Source organism: Lissotriton vulgaris, chromosome 11, assembly GCF_964263255.1.
Source record: "Lissotriton vulgaris chromosome 11, aLisVul1.2, whole genome shotgun sequence".
Lineage (NCBI taxonomy): Eukaryota > Metazoa > Chordata > Amphibia > Caudata > Salamandridae > Lissotriton > Lissotriton vulgaris.
The window spans coordinates 866,223,764-866,249,554 of record NC_141699.1 but is presented as its reverse complement, the minus strand read 5'-3'; the positions used below and the strand labels follow the sequence as shown (position 1 = coordinate 866,249,554).

Below are 25,791 nucleotides of genomic sequence, written 5' to 3'. Positions count from 1 at the left end.
GGCGTAGGGCGTAGTCTCCTTGGTTAATTTTAGTGCACGCTTGTAGCATCGCAGTGCCACCGCGAGGTGCAGTTGCGTCTCGCGAGTCGTGCCACTAAGGGGGTGGAACATTGCGAGAGCCTCCGCGTGAGTCAGGGCCGGGGCCACCGAGGCCGTGTCGTGCAGGTTTCTACCCGCGAGCCAGGCCACCACCCACTGGAGCTGCGCGGCGAGGTAGTAATGCTCATGGTTCGGGACCGCAAGTCCCCCCGAGGACGTCGGGGCATACAATTTCTTCAGGGCCACCCTTGGTCTCCCCGCATTCCATACGAGTGTTCGCACTAGGGTCTCCAGGTCTTTGAAGACCCGAGCAGGGACATACACCGGTATGTTCGAGTAATAGTACAGAAGTCTAGGTAAGACTATCATTTTTGACAGGGTGATTCTGGCCGGGACATTAAGCGGGAGTGTGCCCCAGAAACAAATCTGGGCCCGCAGGGAGTTTATGGCCCGAATCAGGTTGCCATCCAATATATCCGCCGTGTTCCTGTAAATGTGAATGCCCAGGTATTTGAAGGTGCCGGCATACCATGCCAGCGTCGTGTCCCCTAGCTGCACTGCGCACTCCTGCATATCTGGGTGAAAGGGGTAAACCCCGGATTTCCCCCAGTTGACCCTCAGTCCCGAGTGGGTTGTGAATTCGCGGAGGGCACCGGTGAGCCCCGGGGGTATCCGCGTGAGGTCTCTGACGTAGAGGAGTAGATCGTCGGCATACAGCGAGACCGTGTGTACGCCATCTGTCAATGGGATGCCCCACTCGGTGCCCTGCATCCTAAGTAACTCCGCCAGCGGCTCCATGGCCAACGAGAAGAGCAGAGGCGATAACGGGCAGCCCTGTCGCGTGCCCCGCCTCACCTGTATGGCGTTAGATAGCAGGCCCCCTATCCGGACCCGAACGGTGGGTGTTTGGTATTGGAGTCCCACCATGTCCAAATATGCGTCACCCAGACCAAACTTCTGCATAACCGTTCTGAGATACGGCCACTCTACCGAGTCAAATGCCTTTTCCAGGTCTAAGACTATGCAACCCGATTGTGGCCAAGGGTCCCTCGCGTACTCCTGCACCCTGAACAACCGGCGGATATTGAGCGATGTGCTGCGTGTAGGTACGAACCCGTTCTGGTCAGGGTGGACCAGGGTAGGTGTATATTGGGCCAGTCTCCTCGCTAGTGTAAGGCTAATATTTTGTAGTCAGTGTTTAGGAGGGCGAGAGGTCTATACGAGCCCATTAGCGACCCCTCTTTTCCCGGTTTTAAGAGGGAGACCAGGGTGGCTTCACTCAGAGAAGGAGGCAGGGAGGAATCATCCAATGCCGTCTCATACAGTTTAATGAGTTCAGGGATCAGGAGGTCCTGGTATGCTTTATAGTACTTCGCTGGGAGTCCGTCGGGGCCAGGGGACTTTCTGTTGGAAAGCGCCGCTATGACCTCCCGGAGTTCCTCGGGGGCAATGGGTGCTGCTAGGGCGGTGCGCTGGGCATCGTTGAGTGACGGTAGCGGCACCTGGCTGAGATATTCCTCCGTGTCCGGGGCGGGGGCGGGCAGGCAAGAGCGATACAGTGTTTTGTAATGTGCGGTAAATGCTCCATGAATCTCCGATTGTGTGTGTAAGGGCGTCCCATCCACATCCAGCACTTTTGTGACTGGCTTCGTCCGGTCTTCTCTGGCGATGAGCCACGACAACAACTTACCGGGTTTGTCCCCCCTATCATGTGTGTGCGCCGCATGAGCCGCATTATTCAGGCATCTGAGCCTCTCTCGTAGTCTTTCGTGATTCGCCTGCGCATTTTGGAGCCCAGCGATGTTCCCTCCCACAGAGTCCCGTTAATGTCGACTCAATTCCTCCTCTACCTTTTGTAGGTCCTTCTCCACCTGTCGTTTGAGATTCCCCTGCGTGCCTAAGCACTGTCCCCTAATGACCACTTTGAACGCCTCCCATTCTATCTGTGGAGAGGTGGCAGAGCCTGCATTGTCCTCAAAGTAATGCACTATGTGTGTAAACAGTGAATCCCGGAAGGGTGCGTCTAGCAGGAGGTCTGGCTGCAGTCTCCAATTGGGGACAGGGGGGCGAGCGCTTGTCCATGAGATAGTTAACATGTGTGGATTGTGGTCGGAGTGTGTCCTACCCATGTAAAGCGCTTCTGTTACTAGCGGGAGTAGATCATCAGTGAGCATGAATCTGTCTAATCGGGTGTGTAGGGTATGGGCTCCTGAGTAGTACGAATATATCTTGGCTGTTGGATTCCGGTGACGCCACACATCGTGCAGGTTCCAGTGTGAGGCCCAGGCTATAAGAGCTTTCATGGCACCCACTACCGGTGCATTGGGTAGCGGTGGGAATGAGCGGTCCATTGTGGTGTCCAATACACAATTGTAATCCCCCCCCAATATCCAGGGGATCCCATGCCAATGTGCTAGGGTTGTGGACACTGTTTCGAGGAAGCCCTGTTGTTCTGTGTTGGGGGCGTAGAGCGACGCTAATACCAGCGGTCGCCCATCCAGGCGTCCCTTCACTGCTACTAACCTCCCCTCCTTGTCTATGTGTGAGTCTTCAACTTCAAACGGGAGCCCCGGTCTCACCCATATCAGTACCCCCCTGGCGTAAGAGGAGAACCCAGTCGCATAGATCTGACCACGCCACCGCCTGCGTAGGGTGTGTACCTCTGGGGCCGTTAGGTGTGTCTCCTGAAGAAGTGCTATCTGCACCTTGTGCCTCTTCAAGTATGAATAAATCATGTATCTACGTGAGGGTGTGTGTATTCCGCGTACATTCCAGGTACACATTATGACCTCAGCCATCAGTATTCAACAAGTCAATGACACCCGTTCTCCCCCCGTTCCGTGCACCCCCTCAAGGAGCTCTCCACCATCCAATCTCAGAACACCCCCACACTTGTCCGAACAACACCCGTAAAAGTCTAGCGAGCACCTCTGCAGGCCATGTATGCAGCGTATCTCAATAGGGAAAAGGAGGGTGAACATTAACTGGGGAAAATACCATCGGGTCGGTTGCCAAGCGTGCAGCCGTCCAAACATTCTACAAAAAGTACGAATAATCCATTCTGGGGGGTTGCTGCCCATCACGCAGGCCAAGTGGCTAATGAGTGTCTGCTGAGGGTGAAGGCGTGAGTGCCCTTCCAGGGGGGTGAGAAATTTAGGTCCAAGTGGCCATCGGACGGGCCCACCGCCTGTTAAGTAGCGTGTCCATAAAGTCATGGGGCCACAACACTGTCCAAGTTTGGAGCTAGTAACCATCGCCCACCCAAAGGGACCCTGCAATGTTGTGGCCCATGTGGTGTGAGTGCCACAGGGCGTCTACTCCGCAATAGGCTATTGCAAGTGTGACATTGTCTCAACTTACTTCGTGTCGCCGGACAGAGCTGTGTCAATGCTTCTGTCTCACTCATTCGTTCGATATCTCCTGGTCATCTCCCTCCAATGCTTCAAGACTGTCGATTTGCAGGTGTTGGGACAGAGGGTGGGTGGGAGAGTGTAGCAGGGCGCTGAGAGCGCCGTGGTGTGGCACTCCATCAGCCATACAGGTCCGACGTTTGTGGGGTGATGTCTGGCAGTCCACTCGAGATTTGTGAGTCCGGGAGACCATAGATCGCCTCGTCGTCGCTCGGTGACATCCTGGGGCTGGTGGCAGGCGGGGAGCGATGTGATGGGGAGCCGCTGAGCTCAGAGACCATCCGTAGGGCTTCCTGTTGTTCCCTGCGCATTTCCTCTTCCGGTGGACTCGCGCTGTGCTGGGTGCCACTGGCCGCAGGGGAGGGTGACCTGGCGCCACGTCTCCTCTTGGACCTCCTGCGTCTCCTTGGCCTGTTCGGGTTTCCTGATCTCTCCGTGTTCTTGTCTGTCCCATTGTCCAGCCAGGCTTCCACGTCTTCCGAGGAGTCAAAGAAGTGTGTTTTTTCATTCGCTATCACTCTGAGCTTTGCTGGGAAGAGGAGGGAGTATGTAAGTCCCAGTTGGCGTAGCCTCCGCTTCACCATTAGGAAGGATTGTCTCTGGCGCTGCACCTGGATCGTGTAATCTGGAAAAAACATTATATTCGCATTTTCCACTTGTATGGTGCCCAGTTTACGAGTTTCTCCCAGAACAGCATCCCGGTCCCTGTAGTTCAGGATACGGATGAGAAAAGGGCGCGGGTTAGAGCCGGTATGGAGTGGCCTGGTCGGGACTCTGTGCGCCCGTTCCACCACGAAGTATGGCGAGAGGGTGCCTTCTGGTAACAGGGTGCGCAGCCATTCCTCCGCGTGTTTGGTCGGATCTTTGCCTTCCCATTTTTCGGGCAAACCCACTATGCGGACGTTGTTGCGTCTCGCCCGCCCTTCTGCATCCTCCGCCCTGTCTTCCAGGAACTCCACCCTGTTGAGGAGGTCTTTATTCTGTTTGTCCGACTGGGCAACCCGAGGCTCCAAGCCTGTCACTGAGGTTTCCAGGGTTTTGGTGTGCTCAGCTAGCTTCTTGTGGTCCTCCTTCAGGTGCGTGAGGTCTATGGCGACTCCGTCTATTTTCGCCTCCAAGGACGTCCGAGTGGACTGGATTGAGTTTTCCAGGCGTTCCATGGCCGCCAGCACCGAGTCTAGTCTGGCTGTTACCGGGTCCGCGTCCGTCTGCTTCTGTGTCTTGTCCATTTTGCCCTTTTGGGACGTGCTCCCCGCTCCTGTGCGTTTCCCCGCACCTCCAGACATGGGCGGGAACTGGCTCGTGGAGGATCCGGGTGGAGTGGTGGTCAGTGGTTGCGCTGACTGTCAGAGCCACTGGCAGGGACGTCGTCAGTGTTCCCAGGGTGAGATGTGTTGGATATGTCCACCGTGGAGCCTCCCCTGTGGTCTAGCTGCGTATGTCGCTGCGTGGTCCAGTGGTGGCTGCGATTCCGCCCGGTTCGGTTTTCGGTCAAGTCAATGTGTTATGTTGTTCCGCCCCCGCGGATGTATATAGCTTGGGCTTCGTGCCGCCCCCCTGTTGTCGGGCATCCAGTAATGCCGTGGTCTCAAGGGCACCGGAGTCTGCAAGTGTCCAGTTGTGGGTGTCGGTGGCGTGTGCAGCGTGTAGCAGGCAGTGTCTCCCCTCGGCGCTCACCTCACTCGGTAGTCCTTATGGTTCCGTGAACGTGGTCAGCAGCGGGACCCTCTGGCAAGCCGCAGCAGTGGTGGGCGGCGCGGTCAGTCGAATCCCGGGCCCACTAGCCGGTCGATGGCTCCCTCTGGTGCTTCCCCACTGTTGGCGTATGTTATGGGCTACGAATGATGCCTTCGGGGCGCCCAGGTAGTAGCGGGGTAGCTGCCCGGTCGTCAGATCGGGCTTGCGGTGCTTTGAGAGCCTGGGCCCGTTGGCTCCGCTGTGTCGGGAGGGGTGAGTCCACGCCCGGTGCCAATCGGGCTGGTGGTCCTCTAGGTATGCCCCGCGCCGCGTCACTCACCGCTCAGGGCCGCTGCAGGCGGTGTTGGGGGTCCGATCTCCGACCCGGGGGGCGCCCGTGTCCTCCGGATGCAGCTCCGTGGGATCCGGGTGGGCGGTCAGCGCATCGGGTGTCCGGACATCTCCCGGGTCTGCTCTCCTCAATGCTGGCCCGCTCCACAAGTGCAGGCCTAGGGGGGGAGGGGCACCTCCTCGTGTCCAAGTCGGTTGTGGCAGCCCGGATGGTGACCCCAGTTCTCTGGTGCTGCGCCACTCCACCGTTATCCGGGAGCGGCCAGTCGGGTCGCCGCTACCTCTCCTAGTCTGCCGAGGACCGGTCTCCGTTTGTGTGTCCCAGCGCCGCCACCTCCGTTCTCATCTCCCGGGCGCCTCGTCCGTGCGGCCCTCACTTCCGGTTCCGACCCCGGACTTGCCTGGCGGGTCTCGCCGAGTCCGTGATCTCTCCCTCGGCTGCGGCGGCTGCACAGGTGCTGGTGCGGTTCCGGGGCTAGTTGGACCTCAAGACTCGGTCCGATGCTGTATCATCGCCCCATGGCCACTCGCTGCAAGTTTTGGCCGGCCAGGCGGTGATTTCGTCGGATAAATTAACCCCTGAGTGCGGGATCACGCCGGAGCTCCGCTAGGATGCAGCCAGTCTCGCTGCGCGCGTAGCCACGCCCCCCCCCAAACAACCTACCTATAACCCTACCCAATACATACATAAACATACACACACACACCCACACACACATATATATATACATACATATGTATACGCATGTACACATGTATGTTTGCTGTGAGTATGCCTCCATAGGTGTACGTATGCTCTGGCAGGAGGATAGAGCTAGGTTGTGGTTGAAGGGTGTGCTCCTTCTGTAACCTCATGCCTGAAGCTAAACGACGATAAAACTGAGCTGATGATCCTGGGCACAGCCTCCCCCGTCTCCATAGAGCCAATCTGGCCATCAAGCATGGGAGTGGCTCCACCCCCCAGAGACAACATCAAAAGCTTAGGTGTCTGGCTTGACAAGTCTCTGAGCCTTAACACACAGGCCACTAATATCTCAGCCACCTGCTTTGGCCTCCTTAGAGTGATCAAGAAAGTCCTTCCCCCTCCTCTGCTTCGAGGCCAAACAGATAATTATACAGGGCCTCATCCAATCTCGTTTGGACTTTAATAACGCCCTATACTTGGGAGCCCCGGATTACACCCTACAGAAGCTCCAACGCACCCAGAATTGTGCTGCCAGAGCGCTGCTGGGAATCCCCCGGAGGACCTCAGTGAGAACCAGCCTAAAGACCCTGCACTGGTTACCTGTCAGGGACAGAGTAAAATTTAAATCGCTCTGCATCGCCCACCAGACATTCTGGGAAACTGGCCCAGACATCAATCGGCCCCTGATCTCTCCCTACAGGCCCAACAAATCCCTCTGCTCTTCTACAGCATTTCTGGCCGAGATCCCCAGAATTCGCAGAGCCAGAGCAGGAGGACGCTCCTTCTCGTATAACGTTTCCAAACTCTGGAACTCCCTCCCTCTGCAGCTGAGGAACAACCCCAATCTGACTACGTTCCGTAAACAGCTAAAAACCCTGCTGTTTAATGCCTAAATAAAGTAACCTCATGAGGGCTCCTTCTGTTTTTAGCGCCTGGACGCCTCAGGGCAGCTGCAGCGCTCTACAACTCACATTTTCATTTCATTTCATTTCATTAACGCAAATGGGCATAGCAGTGTATATATGTGTATACTCTTCTAAAATAGAGATGTTTACAAGCCTACTATATACACACAACTGCAGGACACATATTCTCTCAAAGACAACAAGTGGTACGCAACACTATTTTTTGTTTTATAGTAGCCTAGGGAGAATAAAGACACTTCACGCCCTCCTCCTCTATCACTGAATACCGCTACACAATCTATGCACATTATGTGAATCTAGAAGAGTTCTATGCTGCAAAACGAAGTAGTTACTTACCTGTAACAATAGTTTTGTAGCATAGACTCTTCTAGATTCATAAAAGACCCTCCCTCCTCCCCTGCGAAGGAGTAAAAAAAAGCAATATTAAAAAAAAGACAAATAATGCATATTAGTCCCTAAATAAATACAGTACATAAGTACTGGTAGGGGCTAAAAAATAGCAAAAGGCTATACGTCTCCTCTTACAGTAGTAATAAGTACTATATAAGAACTAATAGACAATAGCAGATGTGATACATCTGTCCAATTATAACAATGTGACCTGTTTTAACAGTCACAACGAACTACCCCATACCTCATAAACAAACCAATAAATAACAAATTGTAAAAGAATAACACAAGTTACAATGCTTATTATACTATTCCAAACAAAATATATACAGCAACGTTGTTAAATACAAACAAGTATAGCTGAAACATAAATAATAATTATATAGATATATACAAATATATATAAATGTATAAAAACAAATGTATATTAATAAATCGCACTTTAAAGGTTAATTAGTGTCTCTGCACTCTCAGCTCAATAAACACATACAAGCAATATTGAACTTATTAAACAATCAAACACAATCTCAAAGCAAAATAAGGGGAAAAAATGATCTGAGAGCTTGCACACACACAAAGGGGGCTGTAGCCTTACCCCAGGGATAGAGTTTCACAACCATCCCACACAAAAAAAAAGAAAACAAACAAAACACTGTCCGACTCCAACCACTAGATGACGGAATATGCACATTATGTGAATCTAGAAGAGTCTATGATACAAAACTATTGTTACAGGTAAATAACTATTTTGTTACCTGTGGCTCAAGGTAGGTCACATGCACTTACAGTTCTCCGTACTCCGCTTTGACATTACCAGCGCCCCTCGGTTTTCACCAAGGTGATGCCGCTGCTTGCAGCTCATCTGCGGATATTAGGGGTGCCAGTCATCCCTTATCTCAACCACTGGCTATTAAAACAAGCTCCTCCAAGGCTGCGGTCGGCCACCTCCAGACTACAGCTGACCTCCTGCTTTCGCTGGAGTACACTATCAACATACGAAGGTCACACCTGACTCCCTCTGAGAGGTTCTCTTTCATCAGTGTTTTGTCTAAACACAGTTCAGTTTTGGGCCTACCCTCCCGAACGGCGAGTCTAGAATATTCAGGTTATGATACCCACGTTTCAGCCTCTATCCTGAATTTTGGTGAGACTGATTCTGAGACTGCTGGGCCTCATGACTTCTATCTCCTCCTTGTGACACTTACCTGCAGACATATGCTGGCTCTACAGTGGGACCTGAAATTCCAGTGGGTCCAGCATCAGGGTAATCTTTCTAACTTGGTCCATATCTCTGAGGGAACTGTAAAAGATCTGCAGTGTTGGTTAACGAACCACTATTGGGTCAGCGGCAGACCCCATTACCTTCCCCAACCAGATCGGACAGTAGTGACCGATATGTCACTCCTGGGAAAGGGTGACGGGTGGACTTGTGGACCCTTTGTCAATATGCCGAGTTTCTGGACATGGCTGGAACATCAGGATATTTCCCTGATGGTTCAGCATCTGGCAGGCTTTCTGATCGCCAGAGCGGAGGATCTAAGACAAATATGCCTATTGGATCACAAATGGCGTCTCCATCTGGAGGTGGTGCAAGGTCTCCTTCAGCAATGGAGAGAGCCTTGGCTGTTCTAAGGTAAGGAATCTGGGGCTAGAAGTATTTTAAATGAACAAGTTTCTTACCTTTGGTAATGCCTTATCTGGTAGAGACAATATCTAGCAAACTATTCCTTATCGATCTACCCATCCTCCTTGCTCTGCGAACGAATTTCTAGGGACAGGGCATTCCCCTTTCAGGGCCCTGGTATTCCACACCAGTTGTCCATGTGCTTTGTGGCTCTGGGCCTACATAGGCACCACGCACGTTACTTCCAGTGTGGACGATGCCACGTGAAGCCGAGAGACGTCGCCTATCAGCGCGCAAGAGTACTGCTCAAGAAATGTTTCCAGATCCAGTCCGATGTCTGGGAATAGTTCTAAGGTAAGGAATCTGCGGCTAGATAGTATCCACCAGTTATGGCTTTGCCAAAGATTAGTAACTTGTTCGTCAACTGTGACACTAAAGACTTCAACTATGTAGATGTAAAAATCTTATCAGACCTTAAATGGGAAATTCAACAGGTCGCTTTGCTAGAAAGCATGGCAGTCTGGTGTTTTCTCTTGTTCCATACAAGAAATAAAGGTAAGATGCCAAGATGTTTCACTTTAAGGAGTGGAAATTGGGGTCTGATGGAAAGTCACTCCACTATCTGTATGTCTGTCCGGTTTTTTGAACGGCCTACTGTGCTTGCCATTTAATGCTTCCTCTGTCCCCCTGCTGGTGGGCCTTTGCATTGTCCATATATCCTCCATAGATAAAGACTTTGTGCTCCACTTTTAGGTTTGGGAGTGGTGGACCCGAGAGTTAATCCATTACAGCGTTTGCTGTGACATTTTTAACTTTTTGGTAGCAGGGATTCATCAGTAAGACTTATTTAGATATAGTCATAAACCTGCAATACAGCTATGCATGCGTCAGTAAAGGACTTCCCCAGAGACTACTTACACCAGAATTGCAGTTAGTCAAAGCCACGTTCAAGGGATGACTACAGAATATTTATTTATTTATTTAAAGAGTTTTATATAGCGCTGGCTAGACCCGAAGGTATCAGAGCACTTTACATGAGAACCAACAATGTAACAGAAAAAGATCAATAACTATACAATGCATCAAAAAAGAGACAATACATCAGTAGAGGAGAGAAAGGAGAGAGAAAAATAGTGGAGGGGGCAGGGGAGGTGAGAGAGGGAGGATAAGGTAAGAGACTACAAGGAGAGACGAAAGGAAGTCTGTCTAAAGACCGACTGGGTGGGTGACGGCCAAGGAGTGAATCCCCGTACTATCTCCCCTATAGCTAAACCAGGTTGCTCCATCGGGCATCGGACAAAATAGTTCAGTCTTAGTACATTGATAGAGGAGAGAAGGAGAGACATAAATAGAGAGAGGGTGCGGGAAGAGATGACAGGAGAGACGCAAGGAAGTCGGTCTAAAGACCGACTGGGTAGGTGACGTCCAAGGAGGGAGTTCCCGAACTGTCTCCCCTATAGCTAAACCAGGTAGCTCCATCGGGCCTCAGACAAAATAGCTAGATCTCAATTGACGAGGGGAAAATTCACAGATAAACAGGGTGGGGACTAAGGGCCAGGACAGGTGAGGGCAAAGGTCAGTAGCAGGAAAGTGGAGAAGAGTAGAGTAGAGTGAGGAGGGGTAGGGGCTAGGGGGAGGAGTGAGATAGTTTATCGCCCCCCTGGCTCATGCGCCAATTTTTCCACCATATTGCTGGAAGCGCTGGCCAGCTATGTTAATCCGGGTAGTGATTTTTTTACTCCTTGGTGACTTTAATGTCCATAGCAAAATAATAGAATGTGGCGAGGCGCAGTCCTTGCGGACCGATTTGGCACTACTAGGTCTTACACAGATTAACAGTGGACCAACACATCGGGCAGGACATACCCTGGACCTCATCTTTTCGACCATACCAAATGCCATTAATTACCCCTCCCCCCATACAAGTGAGCTGGACAGATCACTATATTATGGAATTCCACACATCTAGGCCTGAGAAACTCCCAAATCAAATAATGACATTACCTAGCAGACGGAGACAATGGCATAAGGTTAATCCAGACGTTTTCCAGGAACGGTTTATTGAGCCCTCTGTCTGTTCTACAGACGGAGTGGACAGTGCCCCAGCCAAATTTGACCAAGCTATGCAAATAGCAGTGAATACAATTTCCCCCATGAAAACTTTTAAATCTCGTCCTGCTCAGAAGCAGGAAGTATGGTTTTCGGAGCATTTACGCTCTTTAAAACGGGCAGCCAGGAAATTGGAAAAAGTATGGAGAACATCCCATAGAGAGGATGACAGGAATCTTTATTGGTCGGCCCTCTCCGTTTACCACAAAGCTATTCGATTGGCACGCAAGACTCACATTGCGTCCCTCCTGTCATCTGCTGGAAATGCCCCTAGGGTGCTGTGCCAAGTTCTGCAGTCCTTTATCAAGCCAGCAGCTTGTGAAAGTCCAGAGCTGACGTCACAGCAATTATGTGACGAAGTAGCACAGTTTTTCACTAGTAAGATCGACAAGATCTATGATATTACCAATGCTAATTTATCCGCCACAGGAGGTGTGGTAATGCCACAGATCTCAACTAACTCCCCCTCATGCTCTCTTAGCACATTCCCTCCAATCTCTTTAGAGGAGGTAGATGGCTATATTAATCAAATTAAGAGTGGAAGCCCATTGGACATTATTCCAGCAAGAATAATGCCAATCGTTGGGAACACATTGGGCCCAGGCATTCAGAGATTAGTGAATCTTTCATTGGCAAATGGTCAGGTGCATAGAGAATGGAAAAGAGCATCGGTCAGACCGATCAGGAAAAACCCTACTATCCCATGGACTGATCTGTCTAATTTAAGACCGATATCTCTACACCCTTTTATGGGAAAATTAGCTGAAAAGTATGTAAATAAGCATCTATCTAATTTTCTTGAACAGACCAACTGCTTGGATCATTCTCAGTTTGGCTTTAGGCCCAAACATGGTACGGAGACTGCGTTACTATCAGTAACAGATGACCTCCATAGATATCAAGATAGAGGCTTCTCCGTTGTTCTGGTGCTGCTATATCTGTCAGCAGCTTTCAATACGGTCTCTCACAGTATCCTACTCGAACGATCTGCTGACATTGGGCTGAAGAACACAGCCTTAGCTTGGCTAAAAAGCTTTCTATCTAACCGGACCCAAACGGTTAGCATGGGTACATTTCGTTCTGCTGAAATGGAGATCGCCAAGGGGGTGCCACAGGGCTCTTGTTTGAGCCCGACTCTTTTTAACATCTATGTGGCCCCCCTGGCAAATATCCTGAGAGAGTTTGGTTTCATCCCCGTATCTTACACGGATGATACTCAGCTACTGTATACTTTTAGGCATCTCACGAATGAAGTGAAGGTCTCCTTCTCTAACAGCATGAAGGCAGTAGCCAATTGGATGTCATCAAACTGCCTTCAATGCAATGTAGGGAAGACAGAGGTCCTGCTTCTTGGAGAAGCTAAGATCCTGTGGACCCCAGATTGGTGGCCGCAGGATCTTGGGCCAGTACCTGAACCCAAACTGGTCGTGAAAAACTTGGGGGTACGCCTGGATCGAGATCTCTCCCTGAAGCAACATGCCAACTCAGTGGTGGGCACTTGCTTTCATGTGATCGGCCTTCTTAGAAAAGTCTTCCCCTTGCTACCAGATGCTACCAGAAAAACCTTGGTGCAGGCTCTGATTCTTAGTCGTTTAGACTATTGCAATGGGCTCCTGCTGTCTGCCAACGAGGGAGTTAAAGCCACACTCCAGGTTGTGCAAAATACGGCAGCAAGGCTGGTTTTAAATGCCCCTTCAAGAACACCATCCAAACCACTCTTGGATAAATTACACTGGCCTCCTTGTCCAGAAAAGGGTGATATTTAAGATCTGCTGCCTTATCCATAAGAGCTTAAATGGATTAGGGCCAACATACTGGACAGACAAATGTATACCTTACACTCAGATGCGATCTCTTAGGTCCAGTAACAAGCTGCTCCTAACAGTGCCAGCTGCCAAGAAAGTAAGGCAGGGTGGTAGGGCTTTGTCTGTAGCCGGTCCCACCTTATGGAATGGATTACCCCTGCCACTCAGGAAATGCACAGAACATCTGAGTTTTAGGAAACAACTTAAGACCTTTCTGTTTAAGTCATAAATCATTTCCTTTGGATTTGTTGAAAGCGTTCTCTAGGTCACAGGCGCAGAGATACTCCTCCGGGAGTTTATTCTAGCGCGGTACAAACCTATAAATAAATAAATAAATAAGGTCAGGAGAGACGCAGGACGGTTTGTTGCAGCTGTCATTTTAGGCAGGTACAGGCAGTATTTCAGGAGCGATCACTGTGTGGGGTGACGGTATCGGAGAGCGCCCAAAGGTGACTGCGGGCCACTATAAGAGTGTCAGGCTTTGCATGCTAGGCGTAGCATCACTGCATTATATTCGTTTCACCCTGGTACCAATGGAAGGTAGAGCTGTTCTTGGGTAACCACATGTGAGCCTCAGCCCAGACACCTCGGAGGGTAGAACCGCCGTACGGGGAGGAAGGTCCGTTGTCCCCACCTCCACTTTCACCGCTTCTCACAGCTCAGAGATGTAAAGGGGGAGCAGCCCCAGGAGAAGTGCCACATTCAAAGTATCAGGCATAGGCCCCGGCGGCCATGTTAAAGTCAGGCATTCCCAAATGGTCTTCTGGTGGACAAGGATGCGCGGGTATCACTGTGGCTCCCCAGCTCCATTGACTCATTCACGCCTGCAGCTGCCCCCCATCGGCCCCCTGGAATCGTTCACCTGTAGTGGGTGGAGAGGGTCCGCGAACTCCGTGCTATGCAGCCTCTCTGTGCCAGTCTTGGAATGGGTAAGGTTTCTGGGCTGCCATCACACCTTAAGCCCGCTCCTCACTCGGAATCAGTATACCAATGGGCGGCCATGGGGAGATTGTGGGGATCCTTCAGCAGGCGACGCCGAATCGAGCAAGGTGCCGCCCGCCATTTTGCGGAGGTCGCATGTCCACAGAGCTTCCCCCCACTGCTCGGGTCCGTGAGTGCAGCTTTGCTGCACTGCAAAGTCCGCCGGAGAAATAGCCTTACTGGAGCCCAGAGAGACAGTTCGGCACATTCCTGGGGATTATGCACCCCCGCCGGCTCAGGTCCGCTGTGTCAGCGATGCAGCCGCCATTTCGCAGGACTCCCGTCCGTCTTATAGGTGCACACCTCAGAGCATGCGATCAGTGAAGAAAGGCTTGGTGTAATGAAGAGATGAGAGCAGGTTAAAGTGCATCAGATAAGGATTAGTTCTATTTCGGACAGCAAGGCTTTTGTATTGATATCTCAGCGTCGGTAAAATACACTTCTGCGTCCTAATCCGTTGCCATTTTGGGTACAGGCAGTAAAACAGAGAACGTCGGCGATCGGCGCTTGATCGTTAATGTTAAAGCGTTCTGCAGGACTGGCTTTCCAGCTGTCAAGCCCATCCTGGTTTCAATGCTCTTGGCCCCCTTACCTGGTGTAAGACTAAAGAAGTTTCATTGGCTATATCGTTCCCGCTTTCGGAGAAAGCCATTGTAGCCAAGAATTAGGTAGCTGACAGTTCTATCCTCTTTTTGTGCCACGCTAACACGAGGTTAGCGTTCTAGTCGTTCCCGTTTGGAGCGGCCATTTCGTGCTCGCGCTGATTGAGCGCTGCGCACTTCAACCGTCTTTCTGGAGGTAGCGGTTGCGTCCTGGAGAGTCTCCGCTGAGACGTCTCTTTTCTGGCAGCCGCTGCCGTTTGGATTCTTTGTATTTGAAGAAAACGAGCTGGCAGTATCTTTCCCGTCATGTAAGGGTATTGCGTAGCTCAGTTCAGCGTTTCAGCATTTTCCAGTATTACGTCTCTCTCCTCGTCTGAGTCGAGGTAAGCCCATAAGAGACTCTATTCTTAGCGTTCTCCTTCCAGCATTCCACGGTTGAACTCTTCTCTAGCGCATCTACTGGAACTTTCATTTGCGCTCTGAGGAATAAGTTGCAGGCAAAGTCTGAGTTGTTTGCTGCCCGTTTTTCTCTCAAAGAATATAGACATCCCAGTCCTTTGTAGAGTTCCTGTTTAAGACTGCAATTGTCCTTTGAACTATATCTAATGGTATCACATTTATGAACTCGGCAAGCATGAGACATTTGTGAGAATATAATTGGATTAAGGCAAGCTGCGCAGTCTTCTGAATTGCTACATAGACTTTGGAATAATCCTTTTTGAAAGCAGCTATACAGTCCAGAGAAGCTATTCTTTAAGAACTGAAGACCGTCTACAGCATAGAACTGGCAGACCAAGGAGTTGTGTTTAGGGTTATAATATATGCGCATATAGTTTATATCCTTATTCACTGTATTGAATGGGTCCAAGCTTCATCTTCTGGATTGAGTCTTCTCCATCAATTAGCCTGCTACAAAATATCTTCAACGGAGAGCGGCGCATTCCACACTCTTATCAGGTATTCCTTTTGAACTAAGGTGTCACAGAAGAGCAACAAGTTCCTATTGAATGTATGACTGTGATTTACCAAGTCTTGGGGGAGCGTATTAATGTTGTGTTACTTTTGCAGGTGTCCCAAGCAACTACGCAGTTCTTAGAAGACACCAGGGTGTGGCAGTCTCTCTTGTTTGTTATCCACTTCCCCTTTCCCTTTCATTCCTGGGCTCAGAGTCATCTGGGTGCAGGGGTGGCTGGGAGTTGGGAAATTATCTTCTGAAGACCCTCTTCAGATCGCCCCCACAGTCTCCAGGAGTGCAGGTTAGTCCTCTTGACACCAGCGCTCGTTGAGTTGTATTTTTCGCTCTTTTGTACTGAGGACCCTGAGCATAAACAATATCAGTAGGAAATACATAACGCATACAGCCGCCATTGCGGGGTCAGGCAACCCGACTCAGATAACGCTGCATACCAGGCTCTTGACAAAAGGATTAAATACCTTGACGTAAATGGGATATGACCATATTTCCATAGAATGGATGATAAATTGGAGGATACCGTTAGCAGATTCCCTCAGCAGATCCACGTCGTCGACCCACGAGTGGGAGTTACATCAACCAACTCTCAACCTCGTTTTTCAACGGTGGGGTCGTCCGTCTCTGGATCTCTTTGCAACCCCGGAGATCCGGAAATGCCCATCCTACGCAAGTTGGCATCCCCACCACGGGTTGTGCGGGAATGCCCTTTTGATGAATTGGTGCGATCTATTCGCCTACGCTTTTCCTCCGATTCCGCTGGTGCCGCGTGTGCTGTGGAAGATGCGGAGGCAACCGTGCCAAATTCTCCTGAAACCCCCAGATGGCCCCTACAGGCGTGGTTCTCGGAGTTGCTCCTTCTGTCCCAGGGCGAGCCCATCCTCCTTCGTCCTCGAGCGGACCTCCTCACGATGGACAAGGGTCAGATTTGCCATCCGAACCCCTCCTCTGTACAATTGTCGGCCTGGAACCTGAGTACCATGAATTTGCGCATTTAAATATTTCGCCGGAATGCAGAGACATTCTCGCTCAGGCTAGAGCTCCGTCTACCATTATGACCTACAAGGTCAAATGGAAGAGGTTCTGTCATTGGTGCGCGGCTGCTAATATCCATCCCACTCCGGAGCAGCTACTTCCGTTCTTTCTGCACCTGGCTCAATCTGGACTTCCCCATGCTACTTTGAGAGTTTTCTTGGCAGCAATCTCTCGTTTCCAGCAGGATGGCTCCTCCTCTCTCTGCTCTTCCAGAGTTATTCGTCAGTTTTTCAAAGGACTGTTCCGGAAGTTCCCACCTCTTCGGCATCCTCCTGCCACTTGGTATCTCAATGTTGTCTTGGCTCAACTAATGAAGGCGCCATTCGAGCCTATCCATAGGGCGGACTTAAAGTTTCTGACCTGGAAAGTAGCCCTTCTCCTTGCTCTGACATCATCTCGCCGCATGAGTGATGTTCACGCTTTCACTATTAAACCTCCTTTTCTCCAATTCAAATATGACTGTGTGGTGCTTCGCACCAACCCAACCTTTTTGCCAAAAGTACCTACGGAAATCCATCTAAATGAACCTGTTTTCTTAAAGACCTTCTTTGCCGATCCTCAATCTCCGGCAGAGCAACAACTGCACTCTTTGGACATCAAAAGGTGCCTTAAATTTTACATCCACAGGACAGCCCCCTTTCGCAGGTCCGATCAACTGTTCATTGCCTATGGACGCATGGCTAAAGGGCGCCCTGTTACCAAGTCAACTATTGCACGTTGGATTTCTTCAGCCATTGTCTTCTGCCATCAGCAAGCCAGCAAGCCTCTACAATCTTCAGTGAGGGCTCATTCCACCAGGGCGATGTCATCCTCTACCGCCCTGTTTGCTGGTGTGCCGCTTCATCAGATCTGCCGAGCAGCCACGTGGTCCAACAGGCACACGTTTACAAAACACCACTGCCTGGATGCCATCAACGAGGCGGATACAGTAGTGGGACAGGCAGTACTTCGTCATCTTTTTAACTAAGGTGAGCCTCTGTCTTCCCTCCTCCACTATGGTTTTATATGATTGCTATCAGTTCTTGCATGACTGTATTATTGTCTCATTGACTTTCTCCATGCTGTTGCATGGCAATTCGGGCCTCTTCGGCTGGTACTGCTCTCTATTCTATTCAAGCATGTGAATCTATGAAAGACACCCTAATACTGGAGAAGAACAATTGTTACTTACCTGTAAACAAATGGTTCTCCAGTATTGGTGTCTTTCATAGATTCACATGTGACCCACCCACCTCCCCTCAGAGGCTTGCTTCTCCTCATCGACTCTTTTGTCACTCCTGTGCTACGAAAATCTGAGGGACTGAGCTCTGAGGAGAACGTTCTGGAAGGGTGCTGGCGCCTGATTGGCTGTAGTTTGGACTAACATAATGACAGGAATGCGTTACAAGTGTTTTCTCTCTCTACCATGTATTCCTATGTAGGAATGTTTTTTTGAGTATTTGCTATGTTTTTTCTAGTATATATTTTATGTGTTATGTATTTACATACATATGTTATTAGTATGTTATTGCTATTTTATTTACTGTGGGACTCCCACTACGACGACGGGGATTATTCAAGCATGTGAATCTATGAAAGTCACCAATACTGGAGTACCACCTGATTACAGGTAAGTAACAATTGTTCTCACAAATGCTTCCAGAGGCTCTTTGATAGATTTTTTCTGATGTATAGTAGCACTCCAAATTGGAGGCTTTTGTGAATGAGGATAAACCCTCCATTAGCAAAAAGGTCAGGGGTATTCCACACCGAGGACACAGTGGTTTGGTCATTCAGGAAAAATATGGACACCTGCGGGTTAAAGCAGTTTTTTTAATGTACAAAATGGATAAATTTAGGAAGATGGCGTTTTACTGTGTCATGCTATTGACAGTAAATCTGATAAGGCGTTGCACATAATTTTTTGGTCATGATAATGAACAATTGTGTAAATTTCTATAACTATTTCATTGTTTTTATCTGATTTTATGATTGTTAAGGTAAAGTTGTTACTGACTATCTTTACTATATTTTGGAAACATGCTAAGAAAATATAACTATGTTCAGCTGTTGATAGCACAAAATAAACACTCATACTTTAAAAAAAATCAAACTATCCTCACTAAATTATGAACTTTGTTGTTCCAAATTTGCTACATAATCATGCATACAAAAGTTTAAATTACTTTAATTTTAAAAATGGCCCTGCTGGTGCTGATGTGGCAATGTTTTCTGTTAAGTCGGTTTCCTTTACTCACCTGCTTTCCTTTTTCTCAAACATCCTTTTAGTGATTTCTCGTCTATCTCAACTACTTTTTTTCTTAACTCCATTCTTCTATTTTTAAGCGAATTTACACCATTCAGCAGCAAGCAAGTAGAATGTATGAACTGAGTATCCTATTGCTCATAGTCAGTTGCTAATTCATTTTATAAACTTTGTACCATTTACTCTGCTTTGTACTACAGATTCTCGATGAAATTGAAGAACATGGTATCAAGATATACCACCTGCCAGATGCAGAATCTGATGAGGATGAAGACTTTAAAGAGCAAACAAGACTGCTAAAGGTAAGGCTCAATACTATTTGTTCTCCAGAGTTGTGAAACTTATATTGCTAGCAGAGGATTACTTGCACATTTAGTTTTGGAAGGTCCATTACTAAAGTAGGTCGTAAAAGAGCCTAGCTGTACATAACATTTTCTAAACTTTAGAATCTAAAGGATATTCCTTCCTACTGATTCTGCCTTGTAAACACATCCCTGAACTCCGGCTGATTGGCAATGCTTTGTCAGTTCTGTTTCCCTACTGATAATTGTTGCTGTTGGAGTGTCTGGCGTGGATCTACATAACCTCCTTACCATTATTCCGGAAGTGGCACGTTGTCCCAAAAAACACTAGTTGCCCTTTATCTGATGGGTTTTTTTCTAAAAAAAATTAATGAGCTCTCGAGACTTTATTCCCCTGGACATTAACTCTTTTTGACCCAGTCCCAGCAAGTGTTTGTTTCTTATGGATACTTCTAATCACAGATTCCTTGCATTTAGAATGTTCTCAGTAGCCCAACAGGAGCAAAAGATTTTTTCAGCAATGCTCCTTTCACGCCAATAAATGACACCCTATGGCTTTGCCGAGATCATACTACCATGGAAGTGACAGAGCAGACCCACTTATAAGCTACAACCATGCGCGCTGACGTCAGTTAATTGCTTTTCAAACCATGTGTTGTGGGTCCCAAGCTCTGCTCCCAACTTTGTTGGCTTGTCAACGAATCCAAAATGTATCTTGCATTATGGCGAAGATTTGTTCCTCCTAAAAAAACTGGATTCCAATAATACTTTGGCTACAGGGAGCAAATGTCTCTCACTGACTCACAGTGGCCTACCTGTAGTGCTGGGACTCCAGTGGCGACTTGAAGCAGTGCAATTAGTGTATCCGAAGCAACTAGTGAGCAGATGGTGACACCTTCTGTACTCTTTTAGGGGCACTCCATTGATAATCATAAGCACCGAATAGTCCCTCCCACGTAGGGGACTCTGGAGCAGTTGTTTCAAAGCAACATTTTCTACAGTACCAGCGCCATCTCCACCAAAGCATCATAGATTTTGCTTCTGTCATACCAGACCTTGCAGAAATGGGTGTAGGTCAAGGACAAGTTCACGGTCTCACCCTCATCCTCTTCACTCAAGATCTTCCAGTCGATTATGCTAAAGTCGAAGAAGGTATTCTTCCTTCAGATCAGTCTCATCATACAACTTCCTCTTCACGTCGGTATTCACCTACTTTGGCAGACTCCCCACCAGTGACAATATCTACTGTTGATGATATCAGCACCTTTAAGGATGTTCTTTTCAGGGGCGCCAACAAATTAAATATTGTTACCAACTACCATGGTCACCATATTGGCAATCTTTGAAATGTTCCATCAAAGGTCCACCTTTAGACCATTGCTACCTTTGGCTCCAGGCCTTTTAGAACTAGCTAGCAAACTATGCTGGACACTGGCTTCTATTAAGGCGGCTTCATCCTGCTTATGGAAAAAATGCAGACCTCTACATGAGTAATCACCTTTCCTTAGGGGGCGTGGCCAAGCACGCAATGTGAAAAGACGTGCCCGGGCTGAGCTCCGAGTGAAGCTCCCCTACCACGGGCCATTTATCCTTCATTTCTGGGGGTACCGGGCCCAAACTCAAACCGAGTGCACCCGGGACCCTGATCCACCACCAGGACGATTTTCAGGCGAATCGGAGCACCTGACCCTCCGACCGGCGGCGACCCCGGCAGCTAGCCGCCCAGAGCGCACTTCCAGTCGGCGACCCCAATCACCTGAGGCCGGGGATCCGGCCTTGTGAGGTAGGGCGCGGCGCATGTGACCTCTGAAACGCAATTGGCCAGGGAACAGAGACCAAGCCCCGCAAACCGGACGCTCCCCAGCGGCCCAGCTACACAGGGGCCCCAGACACTAACAAAAGGCTTGCCAACGGGGCCCACGGCGAACCGTGAAAACAGCCCGCCCTGCCGGCCACTACTGAGGACGTCCCGCCAAGCTCCGTGTGCACCAAGGGGTGAGTGCGCGAGACTGTTTGGAGACCCGCATTGGCGCCATTGCCCCTAGGCCCTGGCAGCCTAAAACGGACGCTGAGCGACCCAGTCCCCTGGACCCCCTTGCCCACCCGTCGCCCTGACACGGGCCCGGCCGAGGGGAGGAATCCGCGCCACGGAACCCAACGCACCCGGCGACCCAGCCACTCGTGGGCCCCGGGAGCTGCCAGTGACCAGGCCGCACCGGCCCGTGGCGGGCAGTGACGCCAGCCCGCCTCGACCACCAGCATTGGAGCCGCCCGGCCGGACTTGGCGGAAACCAGAGGATCACCGGGCCTGGCTGTTGCGGGGCCCACACAGACGCCGTCACCCCTGGGTCCAGCCGACTACCACCGGAGGCCACACAGCCCTACCCCCTGGGCCCCTGCACCCGTCCACCACCTGGATGCCATCACTGGTCGGCGCCGGACCCGTCTGACACCGAGGGGTACAGGCCACGCGCAAGCTGAAACCGCGTTGCACTGGCCCCCCTGACGGTCGGCCCAGCCCTGGGGGAATCTCCCGGCTGGCGCAGGAGCGGACACTGAGCGGCCCGCACACCCGGCCTATACCGGACTACCGCTGGACTATGCAGGTCCCCACGTGGCGCTTGAAAGCGTCTGGCATCACCCGGCGAGGTGCGTCTTCCCAGGCCCTGAGGACGGACACAGTCAGAGAGATCTAGTGACCCGACCTGGCGGGCCAACACACAGCGCAACCGAGAGGCAATTGCAATACGGGCATTCACGGCATAGTCTGGCACACCTTGGGGGATCTCATACCGGCCACTCCACGATCACCTCGTCCTCCCCAGGCGATACCATAGCGCAGAATCCTGAAGCCCTGCGGTGGAGCAGTCCTCTCCCCCCACCCGCAGACCGCGCGCCATCCACCACGGGTGACACAGAGAGCCTGACTGAGAGACTCACACACGCGAGTCCCAACACTGCGCATTGCGGGAGCATACTCGCTCGGCTGCCCAGCTGCAAAGACCACCCACATGTCAGGGGGGACCAGGGCGAAGACTGGCACCGGGGGGCCGCTAGGCAAAGTAAAAATGGTGAAGACCACAGAAGCTGACCACACTGCCTCCAAACTGGACACTATGCTGGCGGCCATGGAGCGCCTGGAGGAGTCCATGCAGCTGACCCGTACGTCACTGGAGAACAGGATTGATAAGGTGGCTGTGGACCTGACACTCCTCCGAGCAGACCACAAGAAACTGTCCGACCGCACAACGTCTCTAGAACATACGATGGCGGAGACCACACCCAAGCTGGCACAGACGGACAAGCACGTCCGAGACCTGCTCAACCGAGTGGAGTTCCTTGAGGATAGAGCGGAAGACGCGGAGGGACGGGCCAGAAGGAACAACGTGCGCATAGTGGGCCTGCCGGAACGATGGGAACGGAGAGAGACGGCGGAACACATGGAGACCTGGCTCAGAGGGCTACTACCGGAAGGCACGCTGTCGCCACACTTTGTAGTGGAAAGGGCACACAGAGTACCATCCCGCCCACCCCCAGAGGGCTCCAACCCGAGACCAATGCTCATGCGAGTTTTGAACTACCGCGACCGGGACGCCATCCTCCGCGAAACGCGGAAACTGTCAAATATACAGGTGGACAACGCCAAGGTGATGTTCTTCACTGATTACACCATACAGGTTCAACGGCGACGCCAATCCTTCCTCGCGGTGAAGCAGCGGCTCAGGCACCTGGCTCTCAAGTACTCATTGCTATTCCCGGCGCGACTCAGAGTTTTGGCACTAGACAAGACCCACTTCTTCGACACCCCAGAGGCGGCAACGGCCTGGCTGGATTCGGGAGTGGACACGAATCCCGGACCCGCACCAATGGAGCAACGCCGGAACCGAGGTACACGCAGGCGGAGACAACGACGCAACTCGAGGGCCGGGTCCCCGGCCGTGGAAGCAGAAATCAGCCCCACCCCGGAGCAAATGCAGAATGAACAACTGGAGGCCGTCCGCATAACAGCTGAGATCAGCGGGTCGCAATCGCCTATCCTGATTTCCAACGCCAGCCCGCGATCACGCGGGAGCGAGGACGACGACTACATGTATGGACTACCAGATGACTCGAACCCGGAGGGCCTGCCAGACGTCACGCCCCAAACATCTGATCTGATAGCATGAGAAATCCTCCCCAGCCTAGCTCCGGCTAGACCACTGCAACTAACATAATGGAATGGCCAGCTCGCTTCCGAGGATGGCCCGATCGGGGGTCCGCACCGGCGCCCCTGGCGACCCCGACAGTCATGAACGCCCCCATCCTCAGGGTCTGTGCTCTACTCTCTAACCCCCCCATCTACCGGGTTGCTGCGGAGTCGCCGTGGCACCGGGAGGGGAGTTGGAGCTGTTTCACTGGAGGGCCACCGGGACCATACCTTTGGAGGGGTGGACGGACCCCTGGAGGTGAGTGCCCCCCCCGGGGGAATGAGAGATGTGGTCCCGCCATGGGACTGACTGTCCAAGTCCAGTGACATTGGGAACTCCGACCTGTCTGCGGACACTGACACTGACTCCTGGTGCCCTTATGGCCCAATGCCCGTGGAGGGGAGCCGCCACGGCTCTCTTGGCGTAACGAACTACCTTGTTCTATCCAAGTGCTGTATTTAGTCATCCCCCCATTGAACTCACGGATTGATTGAGCTCGATAGAGCGTTTGGGCGGCGACTCGTTTTGTTGTTGCCCTTTTGGTATTATGTTTGTTATAGTTCTTCATTTTGAGACTAGTGTTGGCACTGAAATGCAACAGCGTGCATCCTTGGGTCTGTGGGAGAGGGCGGGGGGATAAAATGTTCATTGCTCGCTGCTGCTGTGCGGGTGTGGGCGGGGCGGGTTGGGGGCCGGGGGGGGGGGGGGGGGGGGGTTGGATGGGTACTTGGGCGCAATGAATACTGTGATGGCTACGATAACATTTTGTACCTGGAATGTTAGGGGCATGCACACACCCTCACATAGATACCAGGTGTACTCATATCTTAAAAGACATCAGATCCAGATTGCACTACTGCAGGAGACACACCTGGTCGCTGCTGAGGTGGCCACACTTCGCCGTAGGTGGAGGGGACAGATAATAGCCACAACCTTTTCAGCATTTGCGCGAGGGACCCTGATCTGGGTTCGGCCCGGGGTTCCGTTTGCACTGACACACAGCAATATTGACACTGAGGGGCGCTATGTCTTCATGCAGGGCAGACTAGACGGGCAACAGATTGTCATAGCCTCCATATACGCACCTAATGTAGAACAGGGGAAATTCTTCACGCGATTATCGACAGTAATTGCGACCTGGCCAGACATACCCCTGATGATGGGCGGGGATTACAACTGCGTGTTAGATGCCTCCCTTGACCGCTCGTCCCCCCCCAGCGGCACTCGCCCCAGTGCAGACAACCTCCAGGGCCCTACTTGACTGGGCAACACAGTGGAACTTACGAGATGCCTGGCGCGTCAGAAACCCCACCGCCCGGGTGTATTCCTACTACTCGGGAGCCCACTCATTACATGTCAGGTTGGACAGATACATGATGTCCCGTGACCTGATTCCCTCCGTGACACACTGACTACCTAGGACGGACGCACTCGGACCATAACCCGCACACGCTGGCCTATGGATGGAAGCGCCCGCATCCACCCGTACCTACATGGCACTTGCAACCGGATCTCCTGCTTGACACCACATTCCGAGAGGAGATATCCGGGAAGATCTTACAATATTTCGAGGACAATACTGACTCGACCTCCTCCCCGAGAACCGAGTGGGACGCCTTCAAGGCGGTGACCCGGGGAAGCTGCCTCGGTGTACAGGTGGGCCTACGTAGACAAGTGGAGAGAGAATTGACACGGGCGGAGGAGGAACTGCTAGATAGGGAACAGGAGGCAACGGGGGGCGATGATTCCCAACTGATCTCGGCTAGGGCAGACCACGCTGTATTGATGGAGCGCCTAAAGAACATTAACTTCGCAGCACACTCCGCGCGCACCCACAACGCAGGTGACAAGCCCGGCAGATTACTGTCGTGGTTGGTACGGCAAGACACACAATCCGCATCGGTCCTGTCAATCCGTACGGCCCAGGGCGTTGAGGTTTATACCCAGAAGCAGATCCATGAAGCGTTCACATCGCATTACAAGTCCTTGTACAGCTCACGGCTGCAGGCCACAGTGGTGGAGATCACAGACTACCTAGCGACACTGCAGCTCCCGACAGCCACTGCTGCCCAACAAGCGGAGCTGGGTGCCGCACTCACCGGCGAGGAACTGCGGGAGGTGATTTTCTCCCTCTCCAATTGCAAGGCGCTGGGCCCTGACGGACTCCCGGCGGAGTTCTATAAAGCCTACTCGCTGGTGTTAATACCGGAACTGCTGAAAATGTATAAGGCGGCGTCGGAAGACTCTGAACTCCCGGCGTCCCTAAATGCAGCTAACGTGGTCTCCCTGCTGAAACCGGGTAGAGAAGCGAACGAACTCGGCTCATACAGGCCGTTAGCGCTCCTCAACACCGATTACAAAATACTTGCAGCGGCGCTGGCCCGGAGGCTTGCACCACTGGTCCCCACTCTGGTACACTCTGATCAGAATGGCTTCGTACCCACCCGGAGCAC

The 25,791-nt window shown here is 51.3% G+C and overlaps 1 protein-coding gene across 2 annotated transcripts in view; it reads left to right on the top strand.

Moving 5' to 3' along the window:
* The window catches only part of SEPTIN2 (septin 2), a 1,039,523-nt gene that overhangs the window by 708,968 nt on the left and 304,764 nt on the right, over positions 1 to 25,791 (top strand). For both annotated transcript variants that reach the window (XM_086944012.1, XM_086944013.1), the window contains exon 8: positions 19,050 to 19,151. In XM_086944012.1, the coding sequence (XP_086800138.1) occupies positions 19,050 to 19,151 (102 nt within the window). The remainder of the gene's footprint in view (positions 1 to 19,049; positions 19,152 to 25,791) is intronic.